This window comes from Ursus americanus, chromosome 12 (assembly GCF_024610735.1).
Source record: "Ursus americanus isolate L20-20 chromosome 12, mUrsAme1.1.p, whole genome shotgun sequence".
Classification (NCBI taxonomy): Eukaryota; Metazoa; Chordata; class Mammalia; order Carnivora; family Ursidae; genus Ursus; species Ursus americanus.
Window position 1 is genome coordinate 48562122 of NC_142138.1, and position 24844 is coordinate 48586965.

Sequence of the window (24844 nt, forward strand, 5' to 3'; positions counted from 1 at the left end):
AGAAGCAGACTCCCCGCTGAGCAGGGAGTCTGATGTGGGGCTCGATCCCAGGACCCTGAGATCATGACCCATCACCTATTTCACCTACCCCCCCCACCAGCTCCCCTCTAGTAACCATCAGTTTATTTTCAATAGTTAAGAGTCTGTTTCTTGGTTTGCTCTTTTTCCCTTTGCTCGTTTGTTTTGTTTCTTAAATTCCACATATGAGTGAGATCACATGGCATTTGTCTTTCTCTGACTGAAGGCAGCCGCTTAACTGACTGAGCCACCCAGGTGCCCCGAAGAGAAAACCTTTTTAACCACATGTGCAAATACATTAAATGGCACCTGAATAACTCAATAAAGAATTAAATTCAAAGTCCTGTCTTAAGCAAGCATTTAAAAGAAAACCACTAGAGGTCTTCTAGAATGGTGGCATGAAGACCTCTACAGATCAATGCCACAGCAAAACATACTGATAAAAATTAGTAAAAATAAGAGCCCTTTAAAATCTCCAGAAATCATGCTAAAGTCAAACAGCAATCAAAGAAACAGTTATTTAAGAAAAACCTCCTAAAACTTTGTAAAAGAATAGTGAAGGTCTGTGGCATTTGAAGGCCGGCATGCCCACCCCCACCCCTCATGCTCCCAGCTCAGCATGACAGAAATTCCACCTCAGGTGAGTGCAGCCAAGAACACAAGGGTCCATCTGCTCCTAGCTTCCAGTTGAGACTGTGGTATTTTCCAGAGAAGGGCAGACTATTAGTATTTCTCATCTCCCACCCCTCCCAACACCCCACCTCCCCATCCACTATGCAGCAACTAAACTCCACAAACTGTAGACAAGGAGTCAGGAGCTTCCTTCACCCAGCCCCCATTCATAAAACAGAAGTTCTACCTGAGGAACAGCATGCCAATAACCTAGGAGGTCCTGATCACCCTCATCTCAACCTACTCACTATTTGGAGTTAATATACCAAGAGAAGCAAACTGAGATCAGAAGCTACTGCCTACACTAGGGCTGTGCTCATAAAGCAGGAGTGTCAATCTGAAAGAAGCAGGCCACTAAACCTCCCCTAGCTCTGAAGCTGTGGCTTAGAGACTTTTCACAGAATAAGAGACATGCCATAAGAACAGACAGCTCCCCACCAAGGAACTGACTTTATTTGAATTAGTATGTGGGTAAGTTCAAGCCTATGGGTACTCCCAAAACAATAAAAAGTTTGATGGCAAACAAGAGGAGATAGCTTCATGAGGGCAATAAACTAAGTCATAAGGCAGATAGTTTGCCAGAGAGAACCATGGAAAGAAATAGTTAAGAATAGCTCCCCTAGGGTCACAAGAAACCTCAAAGACTCACTTCAAAAACGATCCCTGCAAGGGGCCCAAATTTAATTGACTTATCAGCCAACAATCAGTGAAAACCAAGAGCTGGGTGTAATACCAACAGAGGTGGACAGTTGAACAACAAAAACAACAACAACAAAAGGAGAAAAGGTATATAGAGCCCTGATAAAACCACTAGTATCCCAGAGTTATGGTGCACATGCCCAAGAGTTCACCCTACACCCTATGCAAGTACAATCAGAGGTTCACACCTTAGGGGAAACAGACTTCCTGAAAATAATCCATCAAGTCGCTAAACAAATAAGCAAACATCAGTAAGGCCCATCTTTGAGGAGGAGGTGGTTAATATCCATAATTGCTATAATATTTTATCTAAAATGTTCAGTTTTTAATAAAAAAAATTATAAGACATTCAAAGAAATAGGATTTTGTGATCCACACTAGAAAAAAAAACAACAGACAACAGAAACTCCCTCCAGAGGGGACAGGTGTCAGATTTAACACACACACACACACACACACACACACACACCTTTATCTATAGTATACTCTATCCAACAATAGCAGAATGCACATTCTTCTCAGGTATACATAAAACATTCTCTAGGATGGACCATATGGTAGGCCATAAAAGAAGCCTCAATAAATTTTTAAAACCATACAAAGTAGTTCTCCAACCGTAATGGAATGGAATCAAATATCAGTAACAGAATGAAATTTGGGAAATTCACAAACAACATAGATGAACATAGTAAACATTATGCTGAGAGAAGCCAGTTATTATAAAATAGCACATATTGCATGATTTAGTTTATATAAAATGTCCAGAGTAGGTAAATATACAGAAAGAGAAAGTAGACTGTGCTTGCCAGGATGGGAGAATTAGGGGGAAATGGAGTGACTGCCAAAAGGCACATGGTTTCCTTTTCAGGTGAGGAAACTGATGGTGGGTGGAGATAGCAGCACAACTCTATGAATACACAAACAGCTTTTGAATTCTATACTTTGTGTGAGTGAATTGTGTGGTACGTGAATTACACCTCAATAAAACTTATCAAATAAATAAATAAATAATCACTAAATTCTACATTCAGTGGATTTCACTGTGTACTATATACATTCTAATAAACATCACTGGGACTTTATTAGCCCAATGTAAATGAAGATTGTTTTTAGCAATTCCTATACATGATGGACATGAGATTTCTTTAAAAATCCACCAATTTAGATGTCTAGGTTTTCTGGATGAGTATCAAATAGAGCTATTAGTTTTAAATGGTTTATTCCTTATGATGAAATAATGACAAAACAACATATTAATAAGAGCCAACATTAGAAAATATAACCTCATTTTTATACAAAAAAGTTGAAAACACTTATTGTAAAATAAATGTGTTTTTGTCGTTATTCAACCTTGAACCATTACTAATCTCATACATTAATTCAAGGTGATAAACAAAAATGACATTTTTTAAAGGTAGAGATTGTGACCAACATTTAAAGGAAAAAAAAAAACTGGGTAACAGGCAAGATGGTTCCATTTATTTTAGCTTTTACTTCACAATCCATATTGTGATAAATGATTATGTTTATCTATGTCAGCATAGTAATGTAATTTTTGAGAATAAACATTCTGAATGCAATTTATTGGCTGCTTATCACAGTACCTTTTCTTTTACATAGCATAAGTAGAAAGTATAACATAACATGAAATATTGGGTTAACCTTTTACGAAAAGGCAGTGAGTTGAATTCAATGGATCTTGGGTAAAAATAAATTGGATTGTGGAGAATGGCTACCAAGAAGTTGACTTAATATCCCTAATGAAAAGTGATATAACATAAAAATTCAAAATATAAGTGGATGAGGGCTGTTAAAAACAATTTCCCAAAGCAAGACATTTTAAAACTAAAAGTCAATATCATCAATAACTAAATAGCTGGCAGTATAATATAGGAGAGTTCTAAATTGCATTCTTCCCAAGAAATGACCAAAGCCAGATCCTAACAGGGTCACAGGGTCCCCTCTCCAGATAAATTCAGCATTTTAAGAGGTCTGTTAACCCTTTCAGATAAAAGGCATATTACTTAATAGAGGGGATTTTCTCCCCTACAAAGAATTTGGTCTTTGGCTTTCCCAATCATTTTCATAACACACAACAAAAATGTACTGGTGATTCTAGAGGCAAAACAAACAAACAAAAAACAAAAACCAGAATTCGAGAAATTATCCCTATACTATTTAGTTTAAGAAATGGTAGAATATTGGGGTGCCTGGGTGGCTCAGTCGTTAAGTGTCCGCCTTCGGCTCAGGGCGTGATCCCGGAGTTCTGGGATCAAGCCCCACATCAGGCTCCTCTGCTGGGAGCCTGCTTCTTCCTCTCCCACTCCCCCTGCTTGTGCTCCCTTTCTCGCTGGCTATGTCTCTCTCTGTCAAATAAATAAATAAAATCTTCAAAAAAAAGAAAAGGAAAAGAAAAGAAAAGAAAAGAAAAGAAAAGAAAAGAAAAGAAAAGAAAAAGAAATGGTAGAATATGATCCAGACACAGATTTACATGTGAGATCAAATCAGGGTTATGTGTTGTCACTGTGTTGTCTATCAACACTACTCTGTGAAGTGTTGGGAAGAATGCCACAACATACAAACTAGAATTCGGCATCTGAGGAGAGTCTTTCTTTACTCCCATAGAGGGCACAACGAGGAGCCCATATTGACTACAATCTCAGGCCCTCACTTCACAAATAAAAGCATTAAGAATTAGGCTAAAAATATTGGGACTGCGGTATTATTTGAGAGCTTGAATTCCAATTGCAAGAAGCCAGTTGGCCAAAATGTTCTCTTTCTAAAAATGTGGCTCTGTTTTATAATCACAATATCAGTTATCTAAACATAATGCATCATTAAGCTTCCCTCACCCTTTGCATTTTAAATTATAAACAAATGTTTCCTCTTCAATCCTGGCCATTACTATAATCCTGAGCCATTAACACATTACACACATACTGACATTTTAGATTTAGAGGCTGAATTTAGTAAATTCGGCTTTATCTTATTTAGAAAATGCTTAAATTTTGTCTTCGATGGCTTTTTCTGAGTCTTCTATAAGTTGTCTCCTACTTCCCATTCCATCAGATAAAAATATATAAAATAAGAATAAAAATCATATTTTTTTCTCATTTTTTTCATAACTGGACATAAATATCTTCATTTCAATGAAATATTTTATTGTGCTGCCATTTTTTTCCTCAATAAATATTCTTAACTAAAAGGAAAACAGAATTATCTACTGATTAATGCTTTTGTTCAGTATTTGTTCCTTCATCCAGGCAACAATCTAACAAATGTTGATCAATGAAGATCTGAACTTTTCATTACTTACTCAACAGTCTCTGGCTTACAAGCCCCATTCTCAACCAATTACCCCACCCTCTCCAATGTCCATCATTAGTCAAAGTGTAGTGTGAGTTTATCTTTAGGGATTTACAAAGGCACCTTTGATTCTTGGATAAGCTCAGAACTGATAATGATTCACTCTCCTACTGGGTTGCAAGAAGAAGTAGAGAGAATGCAGCTTCATTTTGCATCCTATACCCACACTCAAGATATAAATTAGTCTGAAGTCTGAAAACCTTGGAAATCTATGCCAATCAGTCCTGGCCAGGGACTCTAAGATTTTCTTAATTATTATTATTTTTTTAATGCACTTCTATTCTTTGGCCAACCTCCAGACTTCTTTTCCTTTAGGTTGGACTACCTTTCCAAGTAACTTTCTTTTTTCTTTCTTTTCTTTTTTTTTTTTTTTTTCATCTTACTAGCTCTACACAAAGGCCAATTTTCCCTTATGCACAATGTCCAAGTCACTGCAGTTAATAAATAATCAATGACGAAAGGAGTCTATGATAGTTCTAAATCTTACAACTTTCATTTTATTAAGTATTCACTAAACAATATGCATAATGTCTGAAGTTAAATTTGGGCTTACCTCTTAGCTCTACTACTTTTGCTGGTTATTTAAATTCTCAATCCCTCTACTTCTTCAACAATAAATGGTGATTAGGAATATACCTTCCTCAGAGGGTTGTTTAGAGGATTAAATAAGATGATACGTAGGGGGATGGGGTAACTGGGTGATGGGCACTAAGGAGGGAATGTGATCTGATGACATCTGGGTGTTATATGCAACTAATGAATCACTGAACACTATACCAAAAACTAATGATGCGCTACATGTTGGCTAACTGAATTTAAATTAAAAATAAGTAAATAAATAAATAAAAATAAGATGATACATAAAACCGTCTAGAGGTGCATGCTGTGAGTGCTTAATACCTGTTGTCAGTTACTATGTACAGAACTAGATTTTAGGGTCCGTTCACCCAATGTATATTCATATTCTTATACTGCCAATTTTGAATATATACAAGGGAATCATTTTCTTAAGTACAGGAGTATAGAAAAAGATGAAGGCAACAGGTGAAAAGTTAACTATAAATGGAATAGTAAGAAAAAAACAGAGCTCTATCCAGGTGAAACCAATCATTGGTCCTGAACTTATCTGTGCCCTAAGCCTACAATTTCAAAGGAAGACTGCCTGAAAATGCAATATGCTCTTCATAAATTAAAATGGCAGTGTGGAAGGGTCATGAAATTCAAATACAGATTTTTAAAATCCACTACATATAAATAGAAATGCAGATATCATTTTATAAAAAATACAACAGTATATAATTCATGGACCTTTGGTCTCAACATGTTTAGGTGAATTCACATTACAATTCCTTCCAGAGAAAGGTCAGACCAAAAGTGATGAATTTATAAAACATCAAAAAACTCATCAACTGGAAATGAATGTGCCCCTTCAGAACACTAGTTCTTTTGCCTGGGGAATCTGATTCATTTCTACTGAACAAATAGTTAACACAAATAAAACAGTTTATGCATCTTAAAACATCCCATTCATCATGTCACTCTTTTACTCAACGAGGGAAGGTCGACCACATAAAGTTGTTGTCTGCTTTGCAAGGCCCAGTATATGACTCTCCTTTGCTTAGAAAACACACACCATACACCACGCTCTTCAGTGTTCTCTAATTGTAATAAATGTCTTTCTATTGTCTTTCAGAAAAGATTGAGAACTCAAACACTGGAACAATTACTTATACATCTGATATTAAAATTACAATTTCTAATACAAAACAGCCAAAGTGGTGACTGATTCTGACTTAGACACTGTATTAATCTGCTTGGGCTACTATAAAAGAATCTCACAGAAGGGCACCTGGGTGGCTCAGATAGTTAAGCGTCAGACTCTTGATTTTGGCTCAGGTCGTGATCTCAGTGTTGTGAGATGGAGCCTGCACTGTACATGGAGCCTGCTTAAGATTAAAATTCTCTCTCTCTCTCCCCTTCCTTCTGCCTCTCCTCCTGACCTCCCCCCCACCCTGCTTGTGTGTGCAGTGTCTCTTTAAAAAAATAAATAATCTCATAGACATTTGAGATTCATTTGTACCTTGAACAATAGACATTTCTTTTTCACAGTTCTGGAGGCTGGGAGTTCCAAGAAGGTGCTGATCCATTCAGTTACTAGTGAGAGACTACTTCCTGGTTTGCAGAGAGTCACCTACTGTCTTTGTCCACACAGTGCCCAGACAGAGAGCTCTCTTGGGTCTCTTCTTATAAAGGCACTAATCCCAGTATGAGGGCCCCACCCTCATGGTCCCATCTAACCTAATTACATCACAAAGGCCCAATCTCCAAATAATATGGATCGAATGTTAGGGCTTCAACACACAAAATTTTTCTTTTAAGATTTATTTATTTATTTATTTGATAGAGACAGAGAGAGTGAACAGTAAAAGCAGGGGGAGCAGCAGAGGGAGAGGGAGAAGCAGGCTCCCCACTCAACAGGGAGCCCTATGCAGGGTTCAATCCTAAGACCCTGGGATCATCACCTGAGCCAAAGACAGACACTTAACCGACTGAGCCACCCAGGCACCCCAACACACAAAATTTAAGGGGGACACATTTAGTCCATAATCACCGTGGAAAAATTTCTACTTTCTGTGGATCTGTGCAAATGCTGTAAAGACCGGGCATTAAATTACAAGATAGCTTTATCTGAAGATTACAAACAGTACCACATTGAGTTTATACCTTTATTTTATCAAGAAGAAACTTCTTGGGGAGGAAACAGGCAAAATGGGTGAAGGAGAGTGGGAGACACAAGCTCTCAGTTATGAACAATTAAGGCACAGGGATGAAAAGTACAGCATAGAGAATACAGTCAATGATATTATAATAGTGTTGTATGGTGACAGATGCGAGCTACACTTGTGGTGAGCATAGCATAACATATTGACTTGTAGAATCACTATGTCGTAGACCTGAAACTACTGTAATGTTATATGTCAACTAGACTTCAATCAAAAAAAAAAAAAAAAAAAAAAGGAAGAACCTTCAAAATAAACAAAAGCAATATTATATAGCATTATTTAAATTTTAAAAATAAAATAAAAACAATATTAAGAAATTGACAATAGCCATTACATATCCTCCTTTATTTTTTAACTCATGAATAGCAAAAGCATTAATAACTTAGATACTAATTTATATTTTCTTCATATATTTTCATTACAAAAATTGAAAATCAAGTATCATGTGCAAATACCAAGTGATACAAAAATAGAAAAAAAAAGATAAGAACCTCTACTATAGCTATTTTCTTTAAAAATTCACTTCTGTAATCATAAACTGTTTAATATAATGTTACAAAATATCCATGCATTATAAATTTAAATGAAAATCAATATTTGGAAAAGGCATAACTATGAAAATCCATGCTAAAATAGCATCTTATGTTGGCAAGAACTAAATGTATATATATGAATCTACATATAGAAATCCGAGATAATATTATGAAGGGAGAAAATTGATAAGGATTATTACATTACCATAAAAAATTCATGAGTTCACTGGGTAATTATGACAGTTCATATTCTAGAATTTATGCTTTCTTCATTCAAGAATAATTATTTTTTTTAATAATTAGTTATTTTATCCTAAAACTTGCTTTACAGAAATTGTCTCAGAGTAAAATCAGCCTCAGAGTTTTTAATTAGTATGAAAACTTATTGTTTACCTTTAATCCATTAACTTTTGTGGATAAGATACATTGGTTTTCAAAAGACCTATGTTTATAAGACCAAGGGTCATTTTAGTTCAACAGAGGTTAAGTGTACAGCAGAATGCCAAAGATGAAGAAATAGTGACCAGCAAATAGAAAAGCTGGAAAACAAAACTTAAGAATTAAGGAAGTAGGATCTTGCCTAAATAAGGAAGTAGGATCTTGCCTAATTGAGTTTTGATTTTTTTTTAATTAGCTAAATTGAGCAAGTACCATGATTTTCAGGTTCACAAAAATGTAATAAATCGAGGATTGACTAGTTGCCCTTTATCTATATGGGTAAGAGCAAAAAGTAAACATATATGCACTAGCAAGTGATTTATATCAAAAACAAGAACTAAGATGATTTTTTAATGATCTATGATTTTTTTGGATTTATTAGTATGAAGGATTATCATAAGATACTTTCTCTTTTGAGAAGGATAGGGTGGAACAAAGAGTATATGGTGAGTTAGGAAGCTGGACTATAATCAAGAAAATGAAACATGTGAAAACATTTGTATTATTATGCTTAAAGTCTTAGTTTAATTCTCAATTCTCCATGACTTCTGCACCATATTCAATATTGTTAATTCACTCCTCTATTCAGAAACTCATCTGCTTTGGTCCCTGACATCCTGGTATTAAGACCACTCTTTCTATTTGCTATTTTTATTTTTGTACTTTCCATTTCCCTTCTTGACCACAATGAAAGGTACCTGGACCTCTACTATACACCTTCTACTAATGATTACTTTTCTACATCTGAGCTTTATATCTATATTCTAAATCCTGAGATCTCTGCCATGATCTACAGTCATCCACATCACTGGATGCCAAATAATCCACTTAAATGTTCTATCATTATCTCAATTTCTTAATACCAAAAACAATGCATTGTCTACCCCCTCAACTTCTTAACTCCATTTAACTCCTGTCAATACCACCATTTCTCTAGTAAATGGCCTTTATACTGTGTCAATCTATAACTACTACTTCTTTTGTTCCATAAACCCACATAATGTCAGTCAGTGTTAGTCACATCTGGCCTGTCTTTTGTATTTTCTGTTTCTCCAACCTACTGCAGATCCTTCTGCAGAACACTTGGATTATAATATAATAGTACTCTCCTAAATAAACTATTCACCTCAAGTCTGTGCTTTCGTCTCTTTCTTATATGACAGCCTCCATACACACATATAAATGTATGCGTGTGCACACGCACACACACACACACACCCATACACAAAGCTTAAATGTCTCCCCATTACATACATAACACCAATAAAACCTATCACCTTACTGGGTGGCACAGCGGTTAAGCGTCTGCCTTTGGCTCAGGGCGTGATCCCCGCGTTATGGAATAGAGCCCCACATCAGGCTCCTCTGCTATGAGCCTGCTTCTTCCACTCCCACTCCCCCTGCTTGTGTTCCCTTTCTCTCTGGCTGTCTCTATCTCTGTAGAATAAATAAATAAAACCTTAAAAAAAAAAAAAAACTATCACCTTACTATTCAGTCTCACACCCACCTATCACTCTAACACACCAATACCTCACCTATGTGTATGGTTTTTTTTGTTGCTGTTGTTTTTTAAGTAGGCTCCAACCCATGGAGCCCAACACAAGGATTGAACTCTGGATCCTGAGATCAAGGCTTGAGCTGAGATCAAAAGTCAGGTGCTTAACCTAATAACGAGCCACCCAGGCATCCCTCACCTATGTGTTGTTTATTGAGTCTATGTATACTTCTATACCCATACCTCTGCTTGCATCACTCTCTATATCTAGGATACACCCACTTTATGTTAGTTGAGATGCTAACTTTTCCTTAAGTTCTAACTGAGAACTATTTCCTCTAATATGTAAGAAGCACTGTCCCTCCCTCTATTTAGATCGTATCCGTGAAATTCTGCAGACTCTAATGCCACTGTCATTCATTTGACACAGAAGGAAATGATGTTAAGAAATTATTAATATATATTGACCTCTCCCATCAAAATGGTCACTAAAACCCTCAGAAGTGAGGATATATTTTATATAGCCCCCTGTCCTCAAAACCAAGCAAACTTCACTAGTGAAAATGGGGGAAAAAAAAATAAGGATAAATTTTCTTAGCAAAACAGTAATACCAAAAAGCAGCAAGAAACTTCCACTTGGAGAGTAGAAGGATTTTAATGCTCCCAAAAAAAACCAGAATTCTGTTTTCTTCTTTGTGTTCATTCTATTGCAGAGGACAAAGAGAACACCATTCAGTACTTGTCAGCAGTTACACAAATTTTAAGCCATATAATCATTAACTTCTTCAAAATGGGAAGTCAGTGTTTTCCTCACTTTCACTGAAAGGTTTAATCATGCAACTCCCTTGCTGAAGCAGCAGTGAAACACTTTGAACTGAACCTTGAAATCTGTGGTAATATAAAGTCAGCAACAAGTTCTGACAAGAAAACAAATGAATTACTTGTTATCTGCTCTTCAAATGTTCTCAGGACAAATTTTGGATTTTATTATGCAACACAGACACCTCCAACATGAGAAAGACATGGTCCCTACAACAAAGAAGCTGCAGACCGCTGGAGGCAGCAGACAAGACAAAATAAAAATAAAGTGGTTTGAGTTCGTAGGGTACTGCAAGGTGCTGTGAACTCAGAAGGTGAGTCTAGGAAAGGCTAAATTTAAAGGATTTATTTATTTTTTTAAATGTATATGCGGTAATCTTTAAAATATAAAGGAGATCCTTTAAGAAATCTCCATTAAGAGAAAGTATGATGTTATTTGCAACAATAAAAAGCTGGAAAAATACCTACCAGAAAGAGAAAAGTTAAATTACAGTCTCTCTACAGTACAGTATACCTATACCTACGGAGTCTGTATAGGGCTTAATATACAGACCTACTAAAAATCATGTTTATGAGGATTTTTAATGGTATGTAGAAATACTGTTGGTATAATGGAAAGTTTTTAAAAGGAGTAGAAATCAAATCTATATCTGAAATAAGATCAGTTCTATTAGACACAACTTTGTATATTAAATAATATTTGAAAATAATACAAAATTCATGTAATTACTACTGAAGCCACTTATGTTCTCTTAATTAATAAGTGATATCTTGTATCCTTAATTAATGCTCTTTAAGCGCCTACAGAGAATGGTCTCCATTTAAAAAGTAGTAGTATTAGGTAGTGGATAATATTCAGTGTGAAGTCAGATCAAGATATTTCAATTCTTTAACAAACATGAACTAGCAATTCCAACTTAGGGGCATCAATACCTCACTTTAAATAATTTAAATTTAAACCTAAAGCAAGATATAATGAAATGATGACTCGTCTACTAATCTGCATTTATAATTAAATACTACTTGACCTAAACTGGTTTCCTTCCAAGGATGAATAAAATTAACTCTCTGCATCTACTTTGGGTCTTCTGGATTTAGTATATTTGAATTGGAATGGACTTTAAATATTAACATTTGATTGCCCATTCTAATTCAGAAATCCTATTCCAACACTCATTGAACTCTATCAATCAAATTTATCAAAGAAATATGAAAAACATTTAGTCTCTTTAATATATATATAAGGCTCACATAAATTAATAAGAAAGCAAAAAATCTTAATAAATAGGAAAAGGGCATGAACATTTTACAGAGAAATGCATGCATATTTTCAATCTAAGAGGGACAAAAATAGAAATGTTTAGGTGCCCATTGGGTCTTCATTTCAAGTAAGTTTCTGCTTCTATCACTACTGGAAATGCTCTTGCCAAATCTCTGATGATGACCACACTGCCCAATACTTCTCTTTGTGCTTATGTTGTTACATATTTTTTTCATATTTACTGCTTTTTTTTTTTTAGTATTTTTTTTTTAATTACAGAAAGAGAGAGAGAGGAGGGGTAGAGGGAGAGGGAGAGGGAGAGAGAGAATCCCAAGCAGGCTCCACACCCAGAGCAGAGCCCAAAGTGGAGCTCAATCTCATGATGGTGAGATCATGACCTGAGCTGAAACCAAGAGTTGGATGCTTAACTGACTGAGCCCCCCCTCCAGGCGCCCCTCAAGTGATTTTTACAATAGCTTTATTGAGATATAATTTGCCACATAATTTACCCATTTAAAGTGGTAATTCAATGGCTTTTAGTATATTTGGAGTTGTGCCACCATCATCATAATACATTTTAGAGCATTTCATCAATGCCCCCCCCCCCAATTCATACTCATTAGCAGTCACTTCCCAAACTCCCAGCTTCAGGCAACCATTAATCTACTTTCTGACTCTACAGGTTTGTCTATTCCCTTTTCCCAGGTTTTCTGAGGTATAACTGATAAATAAAAATTATATATATTTCAAGTATACAAGACAGTATTACCCACTATAGTCACCATGCTGTATATAGTCACCCTGTATAACTGAAGTTTCATACTCTTTGACCATCATCTCTCCATTTTCTCCACCTACAATCCCTGTAAACCATCATCCTACTCTCTGCTTCCATGAGTATGACTTCATTGGATTTTATGTATAAGTGATATCATGCAGTCATTTGTCTTTCTATGCCTGGCTTATTTTACTTAGCAGAATGTCCTCCAGATTCATCCATGTTGTCTCAAATGATAGCATTTCCTTCTTTTTTATGGCTAAATAATATTCCTCTGTGTGTGTATGTGTGCGACTTTCTTTATCCAATCATCCATTGATAGATTTTTGAGTCATTCTATGTCTTGGCTATTATAAATAGTGCTGCAATGAACATGGGTGTGCAGGCACATCTTTTCAGATACTGAGTTCTTTCCTTTAGAAATATACCTAGAACTGGGATTTCTGGGTCATTTGGTAGTTCCATTTTTAATTTTTTAGGAAACTCCATACATTTTCCTGATGGCTGTATCGATTTAAATTCTCACCAACAGTGTGCAATGGTTCCCTTTTCTCCACATGTTCACCAACATTTGTTATCTACTGTCTTTTTGATAATAGCTATACTAACAGGTATGAGGTGATATCTCATTTTGGTTTTGATTTGCATCTCACTGATTAGAGATGTTTAGCACATTTTCATATATCTGCTGGCCATCTGTATATCTTCTTTTTCAGAAATGTCTATTTGGGTACTGTTCCCATTATTTAATTGGGTTGTTTTCCTGCTATGGATTTGCCTATTCCAGACATGCTATATAAACAGAATCACACAGAATGTGGTCTTTCATAACTTATTTTTTTTCATTTAGCACAATGTTTCAAGGTTTATTCATGTTGCATTTTACTTTTATATGTTATAAACATGCTATATGCATTCATTATTTAAGTAGTCGATTACCTTCTAATGAGATTTAAATAATAAGTAAAAATCATACATTTACCCATGTAGTTACCATTTTTGCAGTTTTGTATTCCTTGGTGCAGATCCATACTTCCACCTGGTATCATCTTCCTTCTGTCTGAAGGACATGACTTCCTTTAACATTTTTTATACTGCAAGTCTGCTGTTGATAACTTCTTTCAAATTCTGAGTCTTTTTTCACCTTTGTGTTTTGTTTTGTTTTGTTTTGTTTTTTGATTTGTTTTGTTTTGTTTTGTGAGAGCGTGCGTGAGCAGGTGGGGAGGGGCAGAGGGAGGTAGAGAGAATCTTAAGCAGACTCTGTGCTGAGCACCAAGCCCCACAGAGGGCTCAATCTCAGCACCCTGAGATCATGACCTGAGTGGAAATCAAGAGTCAGGCTGTTAATGGACTGAGCCACCCAGGTATCCCCCCCTTTGTTTTTGAACGCTAATTTCGCTGGTATAGTATTCTACCCTGTTCAAATATGTTACTCTATTGTTTTTTCACTTGCATTGTTTCCAAGAAGAAATCTGGTTTTGCTTTATTGTTGTTCACACCTAGTGTGCCCTTTTTTTCCCTCTAGTTGTTCCAAAGATTTTTCACTTTACCACTGGCTTTCAGCTATTTGATTATGATGTGCCTTGGTGTAGTTTTCTTCATGTTTCTTCTGCTTGGACTTCATTGTTCTTCATGAACCTAAAATGGATTTATTTTTCAAATGTGTTTTCTGTCTTCCCACCCCTCTACCTCTCCTCTCCTTGGGGGATTCCATTTACATGGATATTAGGCCACCTGAAGTTGTTCCACAGCTCACTGATACTCTTTTTTCTTTTTCTCTCTGTGTTTCATTTTGGATAGCTACTATTGCTACAGCTTTATGTTCACTATCTTTTCTTCTATAATATCTAATCTGTTTTTTAATCTGATCCAGCGATTTCTTAATCTTAGACATTGTAGTTGCCATTTCTAAAAGTTCAATTTGGCTCTTCTATCTTCTACATCTCTATTTAATTTTTTGAACATATAGAATACAGTCATAACTGTTAATGTACTCTGCTAATTCTAACATCTGTGTCAATTTTGTCAGTTTTGAATTTGGTTCAGTTTGTTGATTTTTATCCAGATTATGGGTTTCACTTTTACACTTCTTTTCAAAGATGGCTGGTAATCTTTCATTGGATGCCAAATATTGTAGATTTCACCTTCATGGGTGGGGGATGTTTTTGTATTCCTATAAATATTTTTTGAGTTTTGTCTAATGCATGGTTGAGTTATATAGAAACAGTTTGATTTTTCAGGTTTTGCTTTAAGACTTCCAAGGAGGTACTTGAGCAGCATTTGGTCTAGGGCTAATTATTGTCTACTACTGAGTCAAGAAATTTCTGAGAACCCACTGTCCTGAGAATCACGAAGATCTCCAGTTTGGTGGGAGTAGGCAATATTCCCAGACCAGTATGAATGTCAAGTACTGTACCTTCTAGTTATCTCAGATTTTTCTTTACCTAACTTTAGGTCATTTTTCTCTTCTCACATTCATGGTCTGATCATTACTCTGAAAAATTCATGGGGAAACTTTTGCAGATCTCCTGGTCTCTCTAAGATCAGCTCTCTCCCATTATGTTCTACAAACTCTAGCTGCCTTAGTCTCCCCAGACTCTCAGCTCTGTCCTCTCAACTGAAGAAGTCCACTAGGCTCCATGTGAGTTCCATTTCCTGAAATGAAACCTGTAAATTCAAGATAGTATGCTGGGGAAATATTGGGGCTCTCCTCATTTGTTTTACATCTCCCAGGGATCACTATCTTTTGTTGCCTGAGAGCTAATGTCTTGAAAACTATTGTTTTATATCTTTCATTTCTTTTTCATTGCTTCAGATAGAAATGTATGCAGAAAAGGGTCAATTCAATAGGCCTGAGTTGCTCAAGTCCTGTACATTTCTATATCAGATGTGGCCCTTGATCCACTCCTGGAAACATTCTGTCTGACAAAAGTGTTTTTGTGTGCCTGAGGCCTTGGACAATGCTATACCAGCTAACTAGAAAGCTTAATCACTTGAACATCTGATTTTTCACTGGTGGTCTAAAGCTCAAGTAACTATTGACCAGGACCCAGGCAGTGTGCACTATATCTAAATCATGGAAGGAGCCAAGATGCCCTTCAACAGATGACTGGATTAAGAAGATGTGATCCATATATACAATGGAATATTACTCAGCTATCAAAAAGAATGATTTCTCAACATTTGCTGCAACATGGACAGCACTGGAGGAGATAATGCTAAGTGAAATAAGTCAAGCAGAGAAAGACAATTATCATATGGTTTCTCTCATCTATGGAACATAAGAACTAAGAAGATCGGTAGAAGAAAGGGATAAAGAAAGGGGGGGTAATCAGAAGGGGGAATGAATCATGAGAGACTATGGACTCTGAGAAACAAACTGAGGGCTTCAGAGGGGGGGGTGGAGGAATGGGATAGACTGGTGATGGGTAGTAAGGAGGGCATGTATTGCATGGTGCACTGGGTGTTATACACAACTAATGAATCATTGAACTTTACATCAAAAACCAGGGATGTACTGTTTGGTGACTAACATAATATAATAAAAAAATATTATTAAAAAAAATTAAAAAATAAATAAAGCTCAAGTAACTGAAGTCAGTCACGTAGCACTACACAGCTATTTAACTAATGCCCAATAGAAACCCCGGACTCTAAGGCTTAGGTCAGCCTTCTTGGCTGGAATACTCCATTCATGTTGTCACACATTGTTGCTGAAGGAATTAAACATGTCGCACATAATTCCATCGAGAGAGAATACATAGAAACTTGTGACTCATTTCTTCTAGATTTTGACCTGTGCCTTTTCTCTTTGTTGACAACAATCTATCCTTTCATTATAATAAACCGTAATCATGAATATAAAAATTTCTGAGTTCTTTGAGTACTTCTAATGAGTTAGGAGCCTGAGAGTAGCCCAGGGGACCCCAGAAACAAAATGTAAATCCATTCCCTATTACTCCATCTCGAGCAGAAGTCAAAGCAGAGACACGAGTACCATATTTTAGTGGCCACGCCTTCCCACACAACTTAACTTTGTAAAGCGCCTTGACAAAAAATATAGAAAAGTTCTCAAAATGGCAATAAAGTGATATCTCTACTCACTTTTATATTCAACTAAGTGCCAGCCAGTAAGATATATTTAGAAGTCTGGGTCTTATGGGAAGTCTCATAAAAGGGAGGAATGCACCTTTCTTTTTCCCTTACTTCTTTCTTTTGGAGCTCTGGCTTCCAACTTGAACAATGGGATGGACTTGAGGGTATCAGAACGGAAAGATAGAAACCTGTTGACAAGAAAAAGGTGCCGAATGCCCTATAACACATATCTCTAGACTTCTTTACATCACAAGAAATAAATTACTGCCTTGTTTAAGCCAATGCCAGTATTTTTTTTTTTCCTATTAAATGCCTCATAATCTAGTTCTTACAGTGCCCAAGGTGATCCTGGTGGCCAACTAGGTGTGGGAAGCATTGATAGTCCAATCAACAAGGGAAAATATTCAGAACCAGAGTGTATATAAATGTCAAAATGAAAGTGTTTGGCTTATGTACTTAAAAGACAAATGGGAAATCACATCAGCATAAGTTAGTATTTTTCTTGAAATCCATCAAAATGTCAAAAATCCTAAACCCAAAATTACTCATTTCAAAAAATGATCAATGGAAATTTTGTTGTGCCAGCATAGGAAAAAAAAAAAAAAGATTCATTTTAATCTCCACTGATTGACTTCTAATAGCTTTCTCCACTTCAACTGACATGAATTTTTTACAATGTGGCACAATTATGTGAATAAAAATTTACCCGATGTTCCTTTATAAACTGTTTTCTGGAAACTTTCCATTACTATCCCCTGTACACAACTCCCTCCCTTCAATCCACACTCCCAAAAAGGCTGTGTTAAACCCCTTCTACCAGGCTGTACTAGATAACACACTTCTGTGCTCTCAAGATATACCCGCCTCTATCAATATTCTCTGACTTAATTTCAGGATTTGTTCTCAGCCTTATACATATTTCAAACAAGAAGACAGTTTAACTCCTTTTTCTCAAAATTGTACAAGGTCTCTATTTGAAAAAAACAAAAATACTTAGACACATTTTGCTAATGTTCTTGTACTGGATGCCTGTTTATAATAGCTGATGTTGAATAAAGGTTTCCAGTATGCCAAACACTTTTCTGAGTGTTTTTCAAGTTTATCATCACAATAATCCTATGATGTCATTAGTATTATTATTGCCAGTATACAGACAAATCAAAATCATGAGAAGGCTGAAGAAGTGACAGATTTTCTAACCCACATTTGTTGGCTTCGGGTTCTATACCATTAGTCACTACTCTATACTTCCTCCATGGACAGCAATAATAATAGCTTCATATTTAATTTTAATGTATGTAACTCAAGGACTGCTGTATATTCACCATAAATGCTGAAATCAGTTTTACATTGGGGAGATACAGTGTAAACAAGACCTGAACTGAGTCAGCCTTAAAGATGAATCTATCACCTATCTATTAGCCACAGCATCTAACAAACTGCCTGACACACATTGGTTATGTGTTGTTGATTTAAATGAAGAAAAATAAGCAATCTCAGAAATATTGTCAAGGAATCTCTAGCAGGACTTGATGACAATAAATATAAGTTGTGAAGAGACAGAAAAATAAATGTACCTCCCTTGTCACCAATTTGGTGATTACAAGAAACACTGATGACTCTAATGGGTAATCACAGAAAATAAAAAGTTGGGATAGAGAACTAGCTTAGGAAAAAAATGTTCAATTCTTTTTGGCACATCGCTTGAATATTGATGTCATTTACAAATGATATATATGCTAAAAAAAACTGACAGTGAAATATACCCTGTTTCAGTGCCTTTCAATTGTTGGATTTGAATTAAGTCCAGACATGTTATCCGAAAAGCTAAGATTTTTCCCTAATTGTGAAGAAATCACAGATGCTCTGGTACCAAAAATACAGTTTACAACTCAGAAATGCCAAGTAACACTACTCCCATTATAATAGAAATTATATGCTTGACACTTAAAATGTACAAAATGTTTTTACATACATTATTAATCATGTATACCAAATGTAATCCACACCATCTAAAATTTTCTCTATATGTGCCTGTCTGCCCCCCTAGACTTTAAGCTTACTGAGTATAATGACTGGCAATGACTCATTGCAGTATCTTCAGTACCTTGTATGAGGTATAATATAAAGGATGCTCGCAATGAATTGAACTGCACCTCCTTAGGATGTTAGAGCCGTTTACAGATGGACCACATACAGTGAAAGGACAACAGAAGTAAAAGACAGTAAAGATCAGGACAAAGTCTCCTGACTCCATTACATCACCGCCCTCATACAAAATATTACTTTAAAGGTGCTCCCCCAAACATTTTCACATCACCTCTGACCCTACTTATGATTGGAAATCCTATCTAAAAGTAGAAATGGAGCAAGAAGATGTATAAATACCAAGACCAGAGAGAGGCATAATAGGTCAGAAGTTCAGTGTTTCAGATTTACTGGATAAAGCTAGATTGCTTTTATTTCCACAGGAAAGATTACATGATCCCTACATTTAAAATAATTCTTTAAGCATTAAAAGTTTGCCATTGCATTGAAATACTCTTCATCTCAAGATGAGTAAATTATCACCATTGCTTTCAATACAAAGCTTCTTACTCTTCGGCTGTCATTTTACAGATTCATACTGAAAATAAATTTTAAGCAGAGCTACATTGCGGTGCAATGAGTAATAATTTCATCAAATTAGTAGCATTCAGCTTCTAGTGAGATTTCTTTATTTTATTCATAGCATATTTTGTAAAAGGAGCATACTAAACAGAACCATTTACCTTTTAAGACTTTCCTTAAATAGGGCATACCACTAGGAAACAATCAGCTATTATTCCCTATTTCTATCTAAATAACTGTAATAACTTCCAGGTGTTTGATAAAAGGCACTTACCATCACTATATAGGTCCATACTTTCTATAAGCCTTGCTGGCACTTAAACTTGTTCAAAGGTATAAACATTTTTCTCAAGGATGATAGATATTAGGTTGTAATTAAGGTTATTGTGCTAGCATAGAAGATAATTTGACTTAATGGAAGACTTTCTGTGATGGAAATTAACAAGTTTCCTACATAATTATATAACAAGATTGATTTTGAGCAACATTTGTGCTATTTACACACTAACATTTAAGGAAGCAAAGGCTAGATGATTAACAGACCTCCTGAAGTATTTACTATGAAGTGAAATAACTCAAAGACCTAGACACAATCTGTTTAACAGCATCACAAAGAACGTAGTATCTCAGATTTCTTTTACCTTAAAGTTTGTTACAGCAAACATAACATTTTTATTGAAGAGTAAAAAAAAAAAAAAAGTTTTAAAGTGACATTTAACCATCCTAAAAATATAGGTTATGGAACTACAGGAAGCATTTGATAACTGTAAAAAAGAATATCTAAATGGGGTTTCTTAAAATTTGTGAGTCAACTCCAAACAGAACTTCTGTTACAACCAGAATCTTGAAACAGGCAAAATATATTAGTGTAGCAAAACAATATCTAACATAGGCAAGGTTGTGGAAATGTCTTGTATTTATTAAATTAATTCTATTTTTAACATAGCAATATGTTTAGGATCAACAACATCCTTTAAAGTCATTCCTTGGACAAAATTTTTTTTTTTAATATTTTATTTATTTATTTGATGGAGAGAGAGACAGCCAGCGAGAGAGGGAACACAAGCAGGGAGAGTGGGAGAGGAAGAAGCTGGCTCCCAGCAGAGGAGCCAGATGCGGGGCTCGATCCCAGAATGCCGGGATCACGCCCTGAGCCTAAGGCAGACGCTTAACGACTGAGCCACCCAGGCGCCTCTTGGAAAACTTTCCTTGATATTATCTTATAATTCATTGTTTTTCATTTTTAAGCCCATCCATTATTTGGTTATTTAAATTATAGTAGAGGAACCCAGAAATCCATATATCTAGGGTTTTAAAATCTTAAACTTCAAGTAGCCTTTTAAAAAATATACTTTTTCATGGGGCGCCTGGGTGGCACAGCGGTTAAGCGTCTGCCTTCGGCTCAGGGCGTGATCCCAGCGTTATGGGATCGAGCCCCACATCAGGCTCCTCCGCTATGAGCCTGCTTCTTCCTCTCCCACTCCCCCTGCTTGTGTTCCCTCTCTCGCTGGCTGTCTCTATCTCTGTCAAATAAATAAATAAAAATCTTTAAAAAAAATAATAATAATAATTGAAGAACTCAAAACTGCATGTCAATCTAAAGTAGTTTCCATGAGTATTAAAAGGCACTGGTGAGCTTGAGTAATAGCATAAGAACTTTTATAACCACTTAATGTAATTTAATTTCCCTAGAAAAATTGACTCAAAAAATGAGTTATCAAACATCAAATACTATATTTATTTTTAAGCCACAGTTTTCATGCAGGTATACTATTTTAAAACTATCAAATTAAATAATTACATAGATTCTCTTATTTCATTTTCAGATTAACTGAGAACCAAACCGCTTTGTGTTGAACACTGTACTACAAATTATGGTTACACATTGTGTAACTCTTAAGTATTCACCATGTACCATAATTAATTCAAAATTGTACAGTAGTAAAGATCCAAAAGGGGCAAGGGTTAAGCTAATATAAATTAGCCATAGATACACCCTTTAAAAACATTTTTTAATCCTCAAATATGGACCGGTTGTCTTGACAGTGACATTATTATTATTACAAAGTAGAATGCAAAAGAAAAATGTCCTTCAGTCTAGGAGTCCAGTGAACCAAAGTTTTATAACACATATCTAAATATATAGAAACTATAGAAGAAAAAAAATATATATATATATATATGTAGAATCTCCAACTCCAGCCTTTTAGTCCATTGTGCCTGTTTCTTTTTCCTAATTTCTCCAACAAATAATCTGTCCTGTCAGAGGTCAAAGTAGCCGGAAAAGGGCAAAACTGGTCAGTTAACATCATATTGAGAAGTGATTGATGATATTTCATCAGCTCCCTCCACTGCAACCATCTGGTTTGTGGATTAGAAGCCTTTCAAACCTTGCTCATTTACACATGTGAAGGACTCCTTGAAGAACCCATTATAAAATATCTGATTGGGAAATTTTGTGAATACCTGGGGGGGGGGAGCGATGAGGTAACATTTGAAGGACTTCCCATTTCTATACTTCTTTGAGTCCTTATTTTCTTGTCATGTATTTTAATGTCTGAATAAACAGCAATGTAAAATTGAGCTCATATTCATAGGTTTTAGTTTCCAATTCACTACTGAATTTAATCAAACCATTTAACCTTTCTATGCCCTTGGTTTCAACATTTCTGAAACTGATGCATCTTTGTAAGGCTGGAAACAAGCTCATAAGTGAGGCAACAGGGGAAAAAAAAATGTTGTAAGTGCACAGACCACATTCACCCTTCTTTAACTCCACCAGCTCCTATACTTAAACTTGTCTTACACTTGACCCATTTCAGCCAGGGAAGCCCTCTACCTCCTGTCTCTAAAAATAGATACTTAACTCATTTTTTTGGTCCTTGAATTACTGGAGATCAGAGTGAAGGTGGGAGGAGACTGCAACAAAAGTTACATGAATTTCTTTATGATCATTTATTAAACAACATCAAAATAATAGTGTAAAAGTAAATGATTAAGTTGGGTGAATGTAAATTTATAACATACAGACTTTAATTCTAATACCATAATTCTGAACCATCACCCCAAAGCACCTTTTACTTTCCATCTTGATTTACAGCTATTTGTGAATTTGCCTCATCTTCCATTCTGGTATCATAAGCTCATTTAGGAGAGACACATTTATCTTTCTAGCCAGTCTCCACCTGTACTTAATGTAGTGCCTAGGATATAGCAGGTACTTAATAATTACTTAGAAAAGTGAACGAAGGTATATTTTGTTGTTGAGCTTTGGAGAAAAAATATATATTTATTTTTTAATGTGGATTTTGAAAGTTATCTTTGTGCTTCTTTGCCGTATTTGATAATAAACATCTTTTTCTCTCATACAAGGATTGTACATGTCTGTAAATTAAGCAACTTTATGATAATACCAGCTTACATTTGCATTTATTCTTAATTCATTTGTTCCAAACAAAACACTATGAGGTCGATAGGAAAAGTATCATGATCTCCATTTCATAGATAGGGAAATTAGCTTAAGTTCACAAAGCTAAAAACTGGCAGAACTAGGACTTTAATAGCATATTTAGGACTCTTTAAAATAATGACATTTTACCCTAATTACTTTCTTAAGCTATGAATTTGAATGCAATAATGATCTCTTCTCTTACAAATGTTAGATATCACCAGCCTCACTACCATTACCTCTAAAGTATCTTCCCTCCTTCCCTTTCTTCTTTCACAAATATCCCAGCTTCTTTACAATCCATACCAAAATCTGTATTTATTTGCAGGACGCCTGGGTGGCTGAGTCGGTTAAGTAACTGACTCTTGGTTTCGGTTCAGGTCATGACTTCAGGATCCTGGGATCAAGCTCCATATCGGCCTCCCAGCTCAGCGGAGGGTCTGCTTGTCTCCCCTTCTCTCTCTGCCCCACTCTCCCCCCTCACACTCTCTCTCTAAAAGAAATAACTAAATCTTTACCAAAAAATCTGTATTTATCTGCTTGCTAGGACTGCCATAAAAAAAAAAAATTACCACAAACTGGGTACCCTTAAAACAATAGCAATTTATTATCTTACAGTTCTGGAAGATACAAGCATGAAATCAAAGTGTCAACTGAGCCATATGCCCTCTGAAACCTGTAGGGGAGACTCCTTCATTGTCAATTCAAGGTTCCAGTGTCTGCTGACAATCCCCACTATTCCTTGGCTTGCAGATACATTACTCCAACCTCTGCTTCTAATTACATGGCCATCTTTCCTGAGGTATCTTTTACATCATCTTTCCTCTGTGTTCTACTCCTTGTATCTGTGTTCCTGTCATCTACCCACCTCTTGGTCACGCCACCACTCTGTCCAAATGCAGTGAGAATTTAAATCAAGTTCTCTTTCACACCCCACAGTTCTTTACAGCAGTCTTAGTTTCAACGGTCACTTGGACCATCCAGCATCTGCCCCTTATTCAAACATTTCACCACCAATAATTGTTTCTTCCTTCCACATCACCAAAGGCACCATCTGCCTTGGTTATGTTCTTAACCTTTTGATTGCTAATTATCACACCATCTCCAAAAGCACACCACTCTAACCTCCACCTCTTGCACTTTCATACTCTTAATGCCTTCCAACAACTCTTTGACCTTATTGACACCACCATCCCATTGAGCACACCACCTCTGATATCCTCGCTATTCATTTTTCCCTACTATTCTGAATTCCCTAACATTAGATTCCATTATCTACCACAATGACTTCCTCATGACACCCTTAATTCTCTGCCCCTCTCTCACACCAACATGATCGCCCAGGTAAATCTTAACCCAATTAACTACTCTTTGTCCAAACCCAAGCAGTTAAAAGTGGCTAGAAGAAATCACATTCATGCTAAATTCTTAATAAATTTCAAATGGAAAACACACACTGCCTAAAAATCCTACTATCATTCCTTATTATTTTCATGCTCCCATTTTCCAGAAAGTTTATTCATACTTCCGTCTGTTCTTCAGATTTATGTCCTGTTTTCCTCTCATCCTCAATTAATGACTTTGCCTCACACTCTTATTGAGAAACTAAAAACCATCAGATGGGAACACCCACTATGGCATCTACCATCCACCTGACTCTTAATGTTTAAACTTATCAATTCTATTCCCCCTCACCAAGAGAATCCCTTTATACAGAAAATTATCCCTTCTGTGTCCTTTAACACTGGTGTCTCTTTCTACTGGATTTCTTTCATTAGCATATGTACATGCTCTGTTCTCCCCCTCCACCTACTTCCCAATTTCTGTG

General features: G+C 35.9%; 1 protein-coding gene and 1 long non-coding RNA gene across 5 annotated transcripts in view; one reads left to right on the forward strand and one right to left on the reverse strand.

Annotated features, from left to right (window-relative positions):
- DPYD (dihydropyrimidine dehydrogenase) overlaps nt 1-24844 on the reverse strand; it is a 793664-nt gene that overhangs the window by 748930 nt on the left and 19890 nt on the right. The window contains exon 2 of one of the 2 annotated variants that reach the window (XM_045801717.2): nt 13858-13923. The exons of the other annotated variant lie outside the window; for it this stretch is intronic. Within the exon in view, the coding sequence (XP_045657673.2) occupies nt 13858-13860 (3 nt within the window). The 5' untranslated portion in view covers nt 13861-13923. The remainder of the gene's footprint in view (nt 1-13857; nt 13924-24844) is intronic. 2 annotated transcript variants of the gene reach the window in all.
- Nucleotides 10845-24844, forward strand: part of LOC123795181 (uncharacterized) — a 166537-nt gene continuing 152537 nt past the window's right edge. For all 3 annotated transcript variants that reach the window (XR_015726358.1, XR_006780361.2, XR_006780359.2), the window contains exon 1: nt 10845-11138. This is a non-coding gene — a long non-coding RNA (uncharacterized LOC123795181). The remainder of the gene's footprint in view (nt 11139-24844) is intronic.